This window comes from Cyclopterus lumpus, chromosome 22, assembly GCF_009769545.1.
Source record: "Cyclopterus lumpus isolate fCycLum1 chromosome 22, fCycLum1.pri, whole genome shotgun sequence".
Classification (NCBI taxonomy): domain Eukaryota; kingdom Metazoa; phylum Chordata; class Actinopteri; order Perciformes; family Cyclopteridae; genus Cyclopterus; species Cyclopterus lumpus.
Window position 1 is genome coordinate 5,602,850 of NC_046987.1, and position 14,731 is coordinate 5,617,580.

Consider the following 14,731-nt stretch of genomic DNA (forward strand, 5'->3'; position numbering starts at 1 on the left):
CCCCGGGCACTAGGACCTTGGGGAGGCTGCTGCGCTGACTCTCACTGCCAAGTAACCTCTCTCAACGACAGCCAATGAGGTGAGCTCAAAGTCAATGATGCACGGAGTGACCTGTAAGTCCAGGTAGTTACAGCATGTGTCTGTCTGTAGTTGTTAACGAGTGTTAGCTGCTTACATTCAGGTTTACCTGTAAGTCCAGGTAGTTACAGAATGTGTCTGTCTGTAGTTATTAACAACTGTTACCTGCTTACATTCAGGTTTACTTGAGGCAAATGAAAGGGAAGTTAGAAACTGTCTCCATTGAGCGAGAGTGAACGAGCGAATTCGAAAAACAAGAAATAACTATCGACATCTCTCTATTCTTTGCATTAATATATATTATTATTATTATATTTTTCTCCATTGAATGGTATATTTCACACTATATTTGCATTAATATAGATTATTATAATATTTTGTTCTCCATTGAATGGTATATTTGACACTGAACTAGTTAATCTTTATCTCAGTGATAGTGTCCAAATGAGCATAAAATATCACTATGACCCTGAAATTCTTTCTCTTGTGTTATCATATAATGAATGCAAGCAAAACTACAAAATCACACTCTTTCTGATTGAACCAATCTATGAACTGTCGGAAACAATGGACATCAGGGGCCCCAAGAAAGAGTTGCACACATTCAAAAGAGTGCTGCTCCCTTTGGGGCTTAGCCCCCCGTTTCTTTGAATCCTACAAACGCCCCTGGTTTACATTTTATAATAACAATAATTATTATTCTTGTTATTACAATCCACCTTAAGCCAACAAAACAGCCACAAGCTTCACGCTATCATCTCTGGTGCTGTGAATGTGCACCACTAGATGGCGCCATTTGACCAGTTTGAATTGAGAGGTTTCTTCTGACTCTCAACGTGGTGATGGGGTCTGAGCACGGCGCACAGGACCAATGGATTGATAGAAACGGAGGACTACTGTGCTCCCCCCCCCCCCCCCTCACATAAGAGCCGATCAGCTAAGAGCTCTCAAGCCGATGGACATTTGACATGTGGCACTAAATGACACCTACAATCAACCGTTCACTCAAGTCCTAAAACTAAACTAATCAGACGAGAACCAGTGAAATGTCCGAACAGGTTTCCTTATTTTTCTGTCAGACTCTCTGCGCGCGCACACGCACACACAGACGCAATGTACAAATGCAGTTCCTAGACAGACAGCTCAGCTGTATAATACTGCAGTACTTAAAGGCTTGTGACTGAGAAGCACAGATCAATACAGTCATTTTCAGCAGTCTGGAGGATTATCCACCTCACTGCCTACTGATGCGACGCAAACTATAGACACACACGCACACGCGCGCACACGCACACACACTTCCAGCCAACACCCCCCCCCCCTTTCAACATGTCGGTGGATCCATACTTTTTACAGGACATCGACGAAAGAACATTGTTCCTGTTTTTAGACTGCCACCTGCCTGCTCTTTTCTCTCCTCACTAGAATATGTGTTTATTTAATAAATAATAATCACCATTTGGAATTTAGGTTAGAGAGCAAGGTAAAATGATGAGATGAGAGAAAATAATTTGACTTGGTTTCTCATTGATTGGGCTCACTTTCAGTATTTTAAACGTTTTGTAATTTAAGTCATTTATAATGTTTGCTCTATTTTATTTTGTGGCTGATATAAACGCGGACTTCCATGCGACACAAGGTGGGGTGAAATGATTGAAGAGGCCTCAGTCACTCACGTCCAGCGAGTCGGATCTATAACGCCTGAACCTGGGTCACGGTTCCTCTGCGGGAGACATTAGCAGCTGACAATTACAGTGAAGAACCACCCCAACTAAAAAGGTCCAGATAGCTTGGTGCTTAATGAGTTTTTAGTGTGGGGCTCTCCCTCTTCTCGTTTCTGTTCCCCAGGCGGGCCTCGTGGAGCCAGCGGCCCGACCCGAGAGCTCGTTCTCACGCTCAGCCGCCTTGATTGATTTCCAGGGAGCGACGCCGGCTGGCCTGAGCCCACTGGCCCGAGCTATAGACCGCCTGGTCCGGGCAGAGTGAGCCGGCCAAGCCCGCAGGGGGGTGGGGTGGGGGGAAGGGTGGGGGGTTGTAGATATAGATGAATATCCTCCGATCTCTTATCGGCTGGTGCAGCTAGACCGATGTGAATAGTCCACGCACATGCACGCACGCACGCACACACACGCACACACACACACACACACACACACACACACACACACACACACACACCCACACCACCGATTTCCATTGATTACATGCGAATGATGATAATAATAATAATAATGCAACATGTTTTTTTTAAAACCATAATGCAAACTTCCCGTTTACCTCTGGAGCTACATGTGAACGTATTTCCTCGTGAAAACAAGAGTAAAAACTGCGGTTCTCCAAAATGTTTTAAACTTGTTTTAAAAAAAATGTATGGAAACTAAATATATAAAGCCTAGTGTTTTATTTTAAGTGCATGGGCCACATTACGACAGAAGAAGAATTGGGTACAGTAAAAACAACGTTAGTCCCGAAAAGAATGAAAACTTTGAACATTGAATATAACTTATAACCTTACGATGTTATGGAGCCTGCAACTGTGTATTCGATTCCAATGGCTTCTTTAAAACACATTCATGCTCATGTATATGGTTAAGCTCAGTTTACTCTTGATTTAATTATATAGAATAAACAAAAATAATAAAGCTGAAAAAAGAGTACTTGTACATGGACGAAAAGCATGTGTGCTCGACAGACAAAGACCAACACACGCACCACGGATCTCTCTCTCTCTCTCTCTCTCTCTCTCTCTCTCTCTCTCTCTCTCTCTCTCTCTCTCTCTCTCTCTCTCTCTCTCTCTCTCTCTCACACTTCAAAGCTCTAGAAAGTGGGCTCGAGACAAGAGTTGTGGTTTCTTTCCGAGCATCATCGTCATCCTCACCGCCACCATGCCTCGAGGATTCTTGGTGAAGAGAAACCGGCGATGCCCGGCGTCGTACCGGTCGCGGAGCAGCAGCAATAACAGCCCTGAAGCATATCACGGGCACCGGAGCGGCGGCGATAACTCCAAAGCGGCCGTGGAGGGGACCGACGTGTTGAACGTGTTCCCCTTCGGACGGCCAGACAGACTGCTCCCGGTGTCCCGCGACGACTCCGTTGCTGTCAGGGAGGCGTGGAGCCCGCACGTGGAGTCCGCGCTGGAGGCAGAGGCGGACCGGCGCGCGCAATTACCGGAGACCGAGGACCAGGTGAGCGAGGTTGACGTCCTGACTCCCGGTAGTGGCTTCTCCTGCTTCTTCCCACCTCCTCCTCTGCCCCCACGCGACTTGACGTCAGCGCAGTCCCGCAGCCCCGTTAAACCGATCGGCACGAGACTGCTCGACCACCACCCTCACCTCCACCACTACCACCCCCACGAGGAGGGAAACACGCAGCCGCTGTTCCCCGGAAAGTGCCTGACATCGTCCCCGCTGACTGGGTTACCGGAGCTGCCGTTCCTGGTGAGCTCACCGCCGAACTCGGTGTCCGCTTCCATTGAGAGGCTCCTCGCGAGCAGCGGCCGCACCGTGCCGTCCTGCGCTCACAGCGACAAGTACGACCCGAGCGTGGCTCACGTGCACTTGTTTCCGCCGTTGGCACTTGTGAACCAGGAGCAGCATCACCCGGCGAGGAAGCGCACGTTCCTCGAGCAGGATCAACGCCCGAACGGCAACAGGCTAACCGGCAAACCGGCGGCGGGCAACCCGCCGAAGAAACCCAAAGTGAACCGAAAGCTCAACTTCGAAGATGAGGTCACGACCTCGCCGGTGTTGGGCCTGCGGATCAAAAAGGAGACCCCCGAGTTGAGGAGGAGTCGGGAGAGGTCGGCGGGAGCCACCGGGAACCAGCCGCTCGGAGAGTACATCTGCCAGCTCTGTAAAGAGGAGTACATCGATCCGTTCTCCCTCGCGCAGCACAAGTGCTCCCGCATCGTGCGAGTGGAGTACCGGTGTCCCGAGTGCGACAAGGTCTTCAGCTGTCCCGCCAACTTGGCGTCCCACCGCCGCTGGCACAAACCCCGTCCGGTAAACGGCCAAGGTGGAGAGACCCAGGCGAACAAGAGCCAGCCGTTGAAGGAGGCACGGGGGCTCGTGCCGCACGAGAGGCCGCCGGTGGAGATGGAGGGCAAAGAGAACGAGCTGCTGCGCATCAACACCAATCAGCACCACGGAGCGCTGGACAGCTCCCGCGTGCGGCGCGAGCCCTCCCTGCTGCTGCTCCACGGTCGGTCGCGAGACAGCCCCGACGGGGACAGCCTCGCGGCCCCTCACTACGATGCCTTGCTCCATTACCGGAATCCGTCCGAAAGCTGCCTCGACCTGCAGCAGCAGGCGAGAGCGGCGGACAGCCCGGCCTCGAGCCTGCTGCTGTTAAGCGGCAGCCCAGATGAGCGCGCGGAGCCGCCATCGCTCCCGCACGCCCCTGGGCCGTTCGCCCAGTCGCTGCCGGAAGAAGAAGTGTACGAATGCCGCTACTGCGGCAAGAAATTCCGCCGACAGGCGTACCTGAAGAAACACCTGGCCGCGCACGAGATGACCGCGCGAGCGTCTCCCAACCCGTCATCGTATGGCCAGGCGCGCGATACGATCGTGGGACAGAGCCAGGTGTTCCTGTGTCACCTGTGCGGCGCGCGCTTCCCGTCGGTGGAAATCAGGGACAAGCACCGGCTGTGGCACGCGATGAGGGACGAGTTACTGGCGGGTACTTTGGGGGGAGGAGGAGGACTCCGACCGGACGTGTTCCACGCGCAGGGAGGCGAGAGCGGCATCGGGGAGTGCGAGCAGCAGCAGATTTTCACGTGCAAGCAGTGTCCGTCTACTTTCTTCAGCTCCCCGGGGCTCGCGAGACACATCAACAAGTCTCACCCCGCCGAGAACCGGCAGGTGATGCTGCTGCAGATGACCGTACGGCCGTAAAACGACACACTCAAGCAACACAGATTCCATATGAAGAATGACCAGCCATTGACTGTCATTGTGAGGAACCTATTCACTCTTAAGTACATTTAATTCAGCTGTGGTTCTACTGTAAATTGGGACGGAGTCCTGTTTGGTTCAGTTGTGGTCAAAAAACAAAAGCGCACTTTTGCGTTTGAGGACATGTGTGAGTTTTGTTTCAAGTTCAATGAGCACCCTGACTGCTAATTTATTTGACAAAGATACAGTTATGATCTATGAACATGGTTTATGGCCATAGGATCGATAACCCAAAAGCAACTGTTAAGCAAAACTAGACAATGAGATGACGCAGGGTCAGTAGAGCTGGTGCTGTCCATGGTGCTGAAACTACACGAACTAAAAGACCCACTGAAGCTACACAACACACGTCTGTTATCTTCCACAGGTTGTTTAGTCTTTACAGCTTGTTGTTGTTGTGTTGAAGAAAATAAAAAGGACATTTTTAATTCACTGGACATATCCAAGGTGATTAAATAAAAATAACACCAGGCTTATTAGAACAGTTACACTTTAAACTGAATGCAAATGAGAATTACCCTTATTCTAAATGACAATGTCTTTCTTTTGAAGTTTGGAGAGAAAATTACATTCTCTCTCAATAGTCAATTTGTACAGCCGGTAATACAATCACAAGTCAGACACTGTTTTCTATATTTCTTTTCTCATTTAGAGAATATATATATATATATATCCTGTATTGGCAAAGACCTTTTCTTTTTGGTTTGAGCTTCTCTTGCATCCTCTCATATCGAGCCCAACACTGTGTAAATGAGTTGACATTTAATGACAGTAACTCCACTGTTACAGTGAGTAGAATCATTGAGAGAACTGACAAAGGGTAATTTGATTTTGACTAATTAGAGCAGCAGGGGGGTCATTTCACAGCCAACGTGCTGAAGCAAAGATCGACACACAGGCCTCTCTACATGTGGCAGACGTTTAAACTCACGGTCCACACAAAGTAATCCTATTACACCGAAGCTCAGGAGGAGCCGTGTGTTACATTACGTACTGCCGTGATATATCGTGACCTGCAATTACATTTAGGAAGTGACCTTCCTCCCCCCACCAACTGGAAAAATAATCAATGGCCTCACTATTTCATGTACAGTTAACAATAAAAAACAAACAAAAACAAATAAAACATAAAGAGAAAATAATCACGATAGACCATAATATGCCTTTTATATTAAATGTGCAAGTACGTTTCTCAGCTGCAAAATATTTTCATACAAAAATGGAAAATTTAACGTGTGTACTGCTAATAAAACAAAAGTATTTCGTCTTTATTGATTATACATTACTGTTGAAATATTTACTTCATGATGCTAAAAAGCCTCGACAGTACTATTTTGATATGTATGACGTGGAATGTGACATTTATTCTAAATTATTGTCATTAAATGTGAAGGCAGTATGATGACCTGTCGACTTGTTCCTGTGGTTTTAAAGTTGGTGCACGCGCACACACACACACACACACACACACACACACACACACGAGTGGGTCCGGCTGTTAAGTGGTGTAAATCGTTTATTGTCAATCTCCAACCATCGCACATCTGCACTCTCTTCCGTGTCAAAAAGAGACATTACACGTCTACATAATTCAGGTTGTGACAGTAACATCGAGGAAGGGTGTGTGTGTGTATATGTGTGATACAGCTGTTACATGATCAACACATGCGGTATACTGAACTGGTGTCATGCAGTATGTACTGTCAGTAGTTACATACACCCGTCTCCGTCACAGCCCTCAAGGTCAGAGCGTCCGTCCACACAGGCGCGGAAGTTACATATTGTTTTATATATATATATATATATATATATATATATATATATATATATATATATATATATATATATATATATATGAATGAATGAGAGGGACATGTGTGTGGTCGACATGGCAACCAACGACAGACAACCAAGATGCCAGATTTGGGTCAATAGGGCTGACTAATACGTTGACCTGAACAATCTTGTGAGCAGACGGTCTTCAGGCAGGTTGATATGAATTTGTTATATAATGCTGAAAGGCTTTGGGTAACCTAGGTTTTCTATACATTTTGGTTTTTTTTTTAAAGTGACACATCTGAGTTAAAATCCTTTTAACAATCTGAAAACAGATCTGAAATGTCCCATCTTTTACATGGTACTATGAAAAGCAGCGTCATGACTAAAAAAAAAATCACGTGCAGTCACTGATAGTTTAATCCAAAGGGACCAAAAAGTCACGTTGAACCCCTACCCCAAATGGAGACGTGGCTGAGCTGCGGTCTATGTACAACATGGTACAGATCCTTCCCAGAATGCAGTGGGGCAAGCAGATCACGTGTCGCAACCAATCAATGGTGCTTCTTTAGCCTCTGCAATAATAATAATAATAATAATAATACAAATAATAATAATAATAATAATAATAATAATAACCGTAACAGCAATAATTTAACGGGACAACTCAAATCTCAGCGGATTTCAAATATCCACACACAAAATGACAACATGAATTTGACCTCATTTTTACACTGACACATCTGTGACAATTTAAACCCCACAGAGGGGTTCAAAGAAATGAAAAATAAAAAAAAGGTTTGACAATCCCTTTCCTTTCTACAGAGACGCTATGGCTGAAGTAAAGAAAATTAAACAGTAACATTGGATACACATACATAATGCAAAACCTTTAACTCGGCTCTACATTTACAAATGCAAACATTTCAAACAGTATATGCACGTTTCCATTAGATGACAAAAGAATTCGTGAGCCATTAGGAGAAATAAACGGATGAACGTTCTATGGTGATAAATAAAGAAAACACCCGAAAAAGCACAGCTGAGACCATTTATGAAAAGGAACCTGGAGTACATAAACAACAAAAGCCAATTTGAAACGTTAATACATGAACGTAGTGTTATATTTTCAGGTCCCCTCAGAACTGGAACTGGAGATGAGTCTACACATAAGAGCGCGATGAAAAAAAAAAAAAAAAAAAGGGTTGTGAGATGTAATCATTCAGAGAGAACAAGGAGTAAACAAAAAAAAATACTTGTAGTGTTTTAAGCAGATAATGCGGTCTGAGGACAAACCAGTTGGACTTTGGCAGCTATTCTCACATAACAGTATACACATCCTTATAGATATTCATAGATCGACGATATATATATATATATATCCATCTATATTTTCATACTCATACATATATAGATATAGAGAATATATATAAAAGGAACAAAACATACAACACAAGGAACATAAATGAGGACTTCAGTGCTTTGTCAACATTTTACAGCATGAGCACAGAAGCAAGTCAACACTTAACTTTATGTAACGAGTGCTTCCTCTTTGATCGTTCAGGTTCTAGAAAGCGCCCTTTTCTTCTCTCTGTTACGAAAGACAAATAATCCCTCCATCGTTCCCTCAAACACCGATCCGACGTGGCTTCACGTGTTCAGGAAAGGGGGGACTTCCTTCCGGGTTCAAACGTAGAGGACATTCTTTGTAAGTTGTAAAGTTTTTTGTTATCTTACAGCGAGCAAACACGTTTTTTTGTATTTACATTTTCTGAGGACTGAATAGCAACAGACGCCTGACCCTTTATCTTCACAGGCCTACTGCTTTACCGAGAACAAAAATATACTTTTATCTTGCTTTCAAATCGTTCAGAAATACATTCTCTTTTTTTAATATCAAAACTCATAGATCTGTCTGTACACACACATACACGCGGACTGACTATCGTACATATATACAGATTCCACATGGCGGCGTTCGACCTCTCTTTGTCCAACGCGGCACACGTTCAGCTTTCTGCAAATTCTAAATGGCACGGATTATGATGAACTAGTGCTGCGTCTACAGCGGTAAAAAGATCAGCGCTGGTTGAAATGGTTTCTTTTTCTTTTTCCTTTAGCAAAGCCAGGGATATATATTCAGCAGCTGTGAGCAATTTAAAAATACAATTACAGTGTTATATACTTCACAGAATACTTGCGTGGTTTTCCGAGTACATCTGAGTGACACAATTCTACCGACCCCACAGATGGTTACGCTCATTCCTGATGGAAATAAATGATGCTATGGATTTCCGCCGGTAAACATCGGCACAGCGGCTTATTTTCCTGTACTTTTAAACCCAAATTGTGGACCGAAAAAGCGTCAGATTTTCTTGATCAGCCAGGACCGGGCCGTGTGGTCTAGAGAGCTCAAGTCTTATTGGCCGAACCGGAGGAGCGCCGCAGCTTCATGGACATGCGGCTCTTGCTAGTCCGAGGAGACATGGGGGACGCCGAGTCGCTCCCGGCCTCCCCAAGAGCCAGACTTTCTCCCCGAAGAATCTCTAGGCAGGAGCCTGTGGAAGAGTCAGGGGGGGGGGGGGCAAGTGAGAAGGATGGATTGATGGGGGAGGGAGGGAGGGAAAAAGGAGAGGAGGGAGGAGGCAAATAAGAGAATGACAAGGAGGAAGGGACAATAAGAAAATGACATCACGCCCCATGATGTTCTACTGAGCCAGGCTGCACAAACTCACAGATAGAGGACAGACAGACACACACACAGACAAGAAAAACACACACACGCCCTGTTTGTATACGACACCAGAGTCATTCTAAATCCCTAAAAACTCAGCGACCTGCTTATTTCCTAGAGGAAGAGATACCGCTTTAAGATGCGAGTACCTCTGAGACCGTGTGTGTGAGTAATCAAAAAGCTATACGTAAATGTTTGAATGTTGAACATCTGCCTTTTGCTGAATATGTCTGCTGTCGGGGCGAACATGTGCTTGACAACTTGGGATCGAATCGAGGCAAAGTGTCATCTACACTCAGAACATCAGCCCATTCATCTCCGGAGAACAGCTCTCGGCGGCTTTGATTGGCCGTTGGGTTTTCAGCGGGCGAGCGGCTCCGTCTATATTTCAGTTATAACGTACTGTGGTAGCGATGGTTGCTGGCGGGACTTGGAGGTAGATTCACAAACACTGACAGGATCTGACCAAAGAGCGTCTTTACAAAGGGTTTCTATACTTATCCTGTATCACATGTATGTTTTAAGGTGACACGTATCTGACTTTATGGCTGATATTAGCAACACGTTAGTCAAGAGATGCTCATTTCCACCTGTAACCCTTTCACTTTTTTGTAATTTCTATATGTTTGGAAACTAGATTAGAAAAAAAACAATATATATATTATAAATTATTGGGCTAATACCTACAGAGATCTTCTATCTATAAACATACCATTCACAGCTAGCATGAAGGACCTTCTGCTTCAGGCCCTTCCCCTTCACCCTGAGCATGTTAAAGCTGTCTAGTGGCTTAGGGACCATCATATACATAACACTATGCTCCTCTAGAGGAGGAAGGAGGAGGAGAGTCCAGAAAAGGAAAAGGAGATGAAAGGAGAGGGAACCAAAGGAAAGGAGGGCCAGTAACAAAAAAAGAGGCGATAAGATTGAGGCAAGGAGGATACAGGAAAGAATGAAACACCAGAGGACAGATACAAAGAAAAAAACAACAGAAAGGGAATTAAATTAAATAGACAGGAAATAGAGGAAACAGGAAAAGATTGAAGGCATAAACAGAGGAGATGACAAAGGAGCCGTTCAGGAGGGATGGTCAGAGAAAAGAAAGAAAAATAGAAAAATTAATACAAATAAAGAATAAGAAGTTGCCACACACACACACACACACACACACACACGCATAAAAACAATACATTCAACGGACAGAATGGAAACGACATAACAGACAGACTGGCAACGCACATTTATGAGGACAGAACACATGTTGCTGATCCCCACCAATAACTGACTTGTAAACATTGTAAATGTTACAATACAAACAAGTCTAAGTTAGTTTAAAGTTACACCCTGTGTGTGTGTGTGTGTTTACTGCGGTACATCGTGTCAAAACCAGGAAGAGAGGAGCATACAAAAGGGTTAGAGGTAAAGTTTCACCAGGTCAGCGTGACATCGCAGGTTAACAACAAACAGTGAGTGAGTGAAAAGGCAAAAAGAGCCAAACGCTCACACTGAAGTCTCACTTTCATCACAGCCCTGAGTGTAGCTTGGTATGAAGCTGGTCTAGTGCTTAAAAAGGGACAGTTCACTCCGAAATAAATACAAAAATCCATATTTTTCCTCTTACCAAAAAGAGTGCTTACAAATCTAGATTGTTCTGGTGTGAGTGTTGGCGTTTTTCCAAAACAGAGCTAAAAGGAGAGTGGATATTACACTGACATTCATACCCAACTACACCCACAGGTGAGCTGAAAATGACGCTTCCTTTTAAATAGTACACAGCTATAAACACATGCAGACCTGCTTAAACTGTGGAGCACACAGAGGAGAAGACAGACAATAAAAAACAATCGAGATGAAACAACATGGTGGAGGAATCGGAGGAGAGCAGTGGTTAGGCTGAAATGTCAGTAGGAGGAGCCAATCAGAACGAGGCGAGTCAATCATGTGACCAGGCTTACCTTTTTAGCTATAGGCAAGTGAGACAATACGATCTGAAGGAGGAGGAGGAGGAGGAGGAGGAGGGGGGGGGGGGGGGGGGGAGGGGGACAAAAAGAAAAGGACAAAAAAATATATATATATTTGAAGAAATAAATAAACAAAAAGAATATGAAAAAAAAGGTAAAGCAATTTAAAAGAAAAAAAAGGTGAAAAAAACAACAACAAAAAAACAGAAAGAGAGAATAACGTTTGATCATTGCGCTGTTAAGTGAGGGGAACCTGTAAGTTAATATTGTGTGAGAGAGAGAGAGAGAGAGAGAGAGAGAGAGAGAGAGAGAGAGGGATTGTAATTTGAGCAAGGTCTATTTCAGAGCACAGGATTATTACGCTTGTCCAGATTTTATCCCGATCTGAATTCCGAATTTTGGCCATGATGACACGCATGTTAAGATTAGGAATCCGGCAAATTGACACAAGCAAGTGGTGAAACGAGTGGCCACGAGAGGCCCTAACATCTCATTATCGGACTAACGTCTTGATCCCGTGTTCTGAAATGCCGTTTGGGGCTGAAGAACACACCGGCAACCCGATGAAGTGCAACAAACTGCTTCTGACAGCGGATTTCAGTCACACTCCAAATGAACATCTCGGGGAAATAATATGAGTCCCAGGTTGCGTTTCGTGTTATTCAGCCTCAAAGCAGGTTGATTATTATTGCACAATTATTAATATTTTTGACACAATAGCTGGTGAGTTGAAGAGCAGTTGGACAAAAAAGAAGAAGTAATCGATTATACACACATGAAGACCTGCCGCACCTCTGCTTGACCAGTAAAGAAACTAAGTAAGACGTTGTGTCACTGTGTTCCTTCCTTTGACACGCTGATGAGTGTGTCGGCTTACGTCACACAGCGCTGCTCTCTTTATGCTTCATATGCCTTCAAGAAAAGTGAGCGGCTCAGCTGCTGGATTGGATTATTGTAAATAACTGCTGCGCTGAATAACTTAATTATGTGCGAGTCGAAGGACAGCACACTATTTTAAATGACACTTAGCCGGACACATTATGGACAAAAGAATTATCAGCCGCCGCCTAATAAACTTAACGGGATACATCTGAGGGGCGTGCAGTGGAGTATAATTCCCATGTGCATGCCTGGCATCTCTACAGGCTGATCAGATGTCAGCCAACTCCTCAGAGACACTGGAGACAGAAGAAGGCTCCGAGCACAGCTATGGACAGACAACAGAACTCATCAGATACTCTTGAGTCCGTAACACCGACGTGAGCGGCCAGTGTCTGAGTGTGTGTGTGAGTGTGTGTGCGTGTGTGTGTGTGTGTGTGTGTAGGTGTAGGTGTAGGTGTAGGTGTGGCCGCTCTGTCGTTCAAAAGGCAAAGCGAGAGAGATGCTGTTAGTAGTTTACAATCCAGCATTGGTACTTAAAGGGGGGAAAAGCTGCATATTTCACTTAACATGCCTTTGTTTTTAGGATCTTATTTACCTTTAGGTCAGGGCACACACACAAGTATTCAGTCTCAATATTTATATTTAGTTTGTCTAATATGTATGTTTTAATGTCACCTGCCTTCGGCTCTAAATTCTCCCAATGATTTCTGGGAAGGGACAAGTAATAGCAACGTTGCGTCTAGATTTGACCATTTTGGCGGGTCAACCAGCAGTTGTTGCGTGTCATTGGTGACCAGTTCTGTCACAGCCTGCCCGCTGCTGGGTTTTGATTGGCTTGGCGTGACATTTGTCTGCTTACTGGGCGCGTCACGGTACAGAGGGGCGCGTCTTACCTGCGTCAGAGGGCTGGTGTGTGCAGGGAGCGGGGCTGTAGACCCGAGCTGCATAGTCCTCGAACGTGGTGGGCTCCTGGTGGTGCTGCACGATATTTTCTAGGTATCGGGCTCGCTCCTCATAGCTGAGGTTAAAGGTCAAGGTTAAGCAACAACAACAACAACAAACAGAGACAGGCTTGGAGACAACAAGCGGATAACAAAAAAAAAAAACAAGTGTGTGGAGTTTAAAAGATGTGGGTGTTTACCAGGCAGAACGGTTCATAGAAATACTATCCAGTTGCATTATGGGAAATGTAGGCGCCAGTGTTTTAGGGGCACGATATCTTGAGCCTCTGCTGCACACTGACAATCTGAATCTCAAAGCCCCTTCAACTTTATGGAGACTAAATCCCTAAAGTGCCCCTTTACTATCTTACACATGCTGTACTGTTTGAATGAAGCTTCCATACTTTAATGTATCTTTCATTAATCTGCACATTTGAACATGAACTAAAATTCCATCAACCAAATAGCAGAAAACAAGCAAAAGTGACAGAATAGAAAATCAAATACTGTAAAATAAAGCCAGTATAAAAGGAGAGAATGGAATAAAACATAAGCATCATTTCTCAGAATAAAGCACCGTTTTGCAACACAGGCCCGTTACCTCCGTACACCTACAGTATTTTCCAGAGAAAAAAAAAAAAAAAGAGCGAAAGGAAATCAAAGCCCTATTATCACCTGCGATTACAGCCTTCAGCATTGAGAGGCGCAGAGTGCTGAGTAAATGGAAACCAGGACTGTCCATCTATTAGCGATAACCTCATTGATAGGATGACATTTACCTTGCTCATACATCCAACCATATGCAGCCGTTATAGTCTCTTTGACACACAAACGCACAGCTCAGTCCCATCAGCTCCAAATAGTATTACCATTTGCTCAGTGAGCTCCAATAACCTAGGGTTTTCAATAAGAGCATACTGCTTGTGTGTGTGTGTGTGTGTTTGATAAGAGTGGTTGCGAACAGGCCGGTTGTGTGTATGTAAGCGCACGTGTCCCCGTTTGAGTGTGTGATGGGATTAGGCCAATGAATCTTCAGAATGAAATCTGTGTGTTTGTACCTCAGAGTGTGTGTGTGTGTGCGTTGTGAATGGGTCAACCATCTGTAATAGCTCCCATGGGTTTTCTATTGGGTTAGAGAGCTGGTCTATGGGCCTCAGAAAGAGAAAGATTCAGGTCTAATGGTAACTGATCCGGTTAGAGACAATGATAATAACAACAATATGGCTCCTTTAAAGTGGAGGGACAGACTGCGCTGGCAGAATTAACAAGAAACGAGGAGGGTGGAGATGGAGGGAATGAGGGGGGAAGAAGCTGGCAAAGCAGAGAGAAGGAACACTTAAATAAACTCTGCACAGATGATGCTGTTTGCTTAACGTTTTTACTGAATATAACCTCGCCTTATTTTTA

At 44.9% G+C, this 14,731-nt stretch overlaps 2 protein-coding genes across 8 annotated transcripts in view; one reads left to right on the forward strand and one right to left on the reverse strand.

Annotated features, from left to right (window-relative positions):
• The first annotated feature begins 2,850 nt into the window (after nt 1-2,850).
• On the forward strand, nt 2,851-4,970 carry LOC117725368 (insulinoma-associated protein 2). Its single transcript, XM_034525491.1, has one exon. The coding sequence runs from the start codon at nt 2,964-2,966 to the stop codon at nt 4,968-4,970; it is 2,007 nt and encodes a 668-aa protein (XP_034381382.1). The 5' UTR covers nt 2,851-2,963.
• Nucleotides 4,971-7,843: 2,873 nt separating this feature from the next.
• ralgapa1 (Ral GTPase activating protein catalytic subunit alpha 1) overlaps nt 7,844-14,731 on the reverse strand; it is a 53,028-nt gene continuing 46,140 nt past the window's right edge. For 5 of the 7 annotated variants that reach the window (XM_034563115.1, XM_034563112.1, XM_034563111.1 and 2 more), the window contains exons 44-45: nt 13,277-13,401; nt 7,844-9,364 (exon numbers count right to left, since the gene is read on the reverse strand). In XM_034563115.1, coding sequence (XP_034419006.1) covers nt 9,219-9,364; nt 13,277-13,401 — 271 coding nt within the window. In that variant the 3' untranslated portion in view covers nt 7,844-9,218. Of the gene's footprint in view, nt 9,365-9,466; nt 10,365-11,495; nt 11,529-13,276; nt 13,402-14,731 lie in introns of those variants that run through there. The other 2 variants (XM_034563113.1, XM_034563114.1) reach the window with 2 other exon arrangements.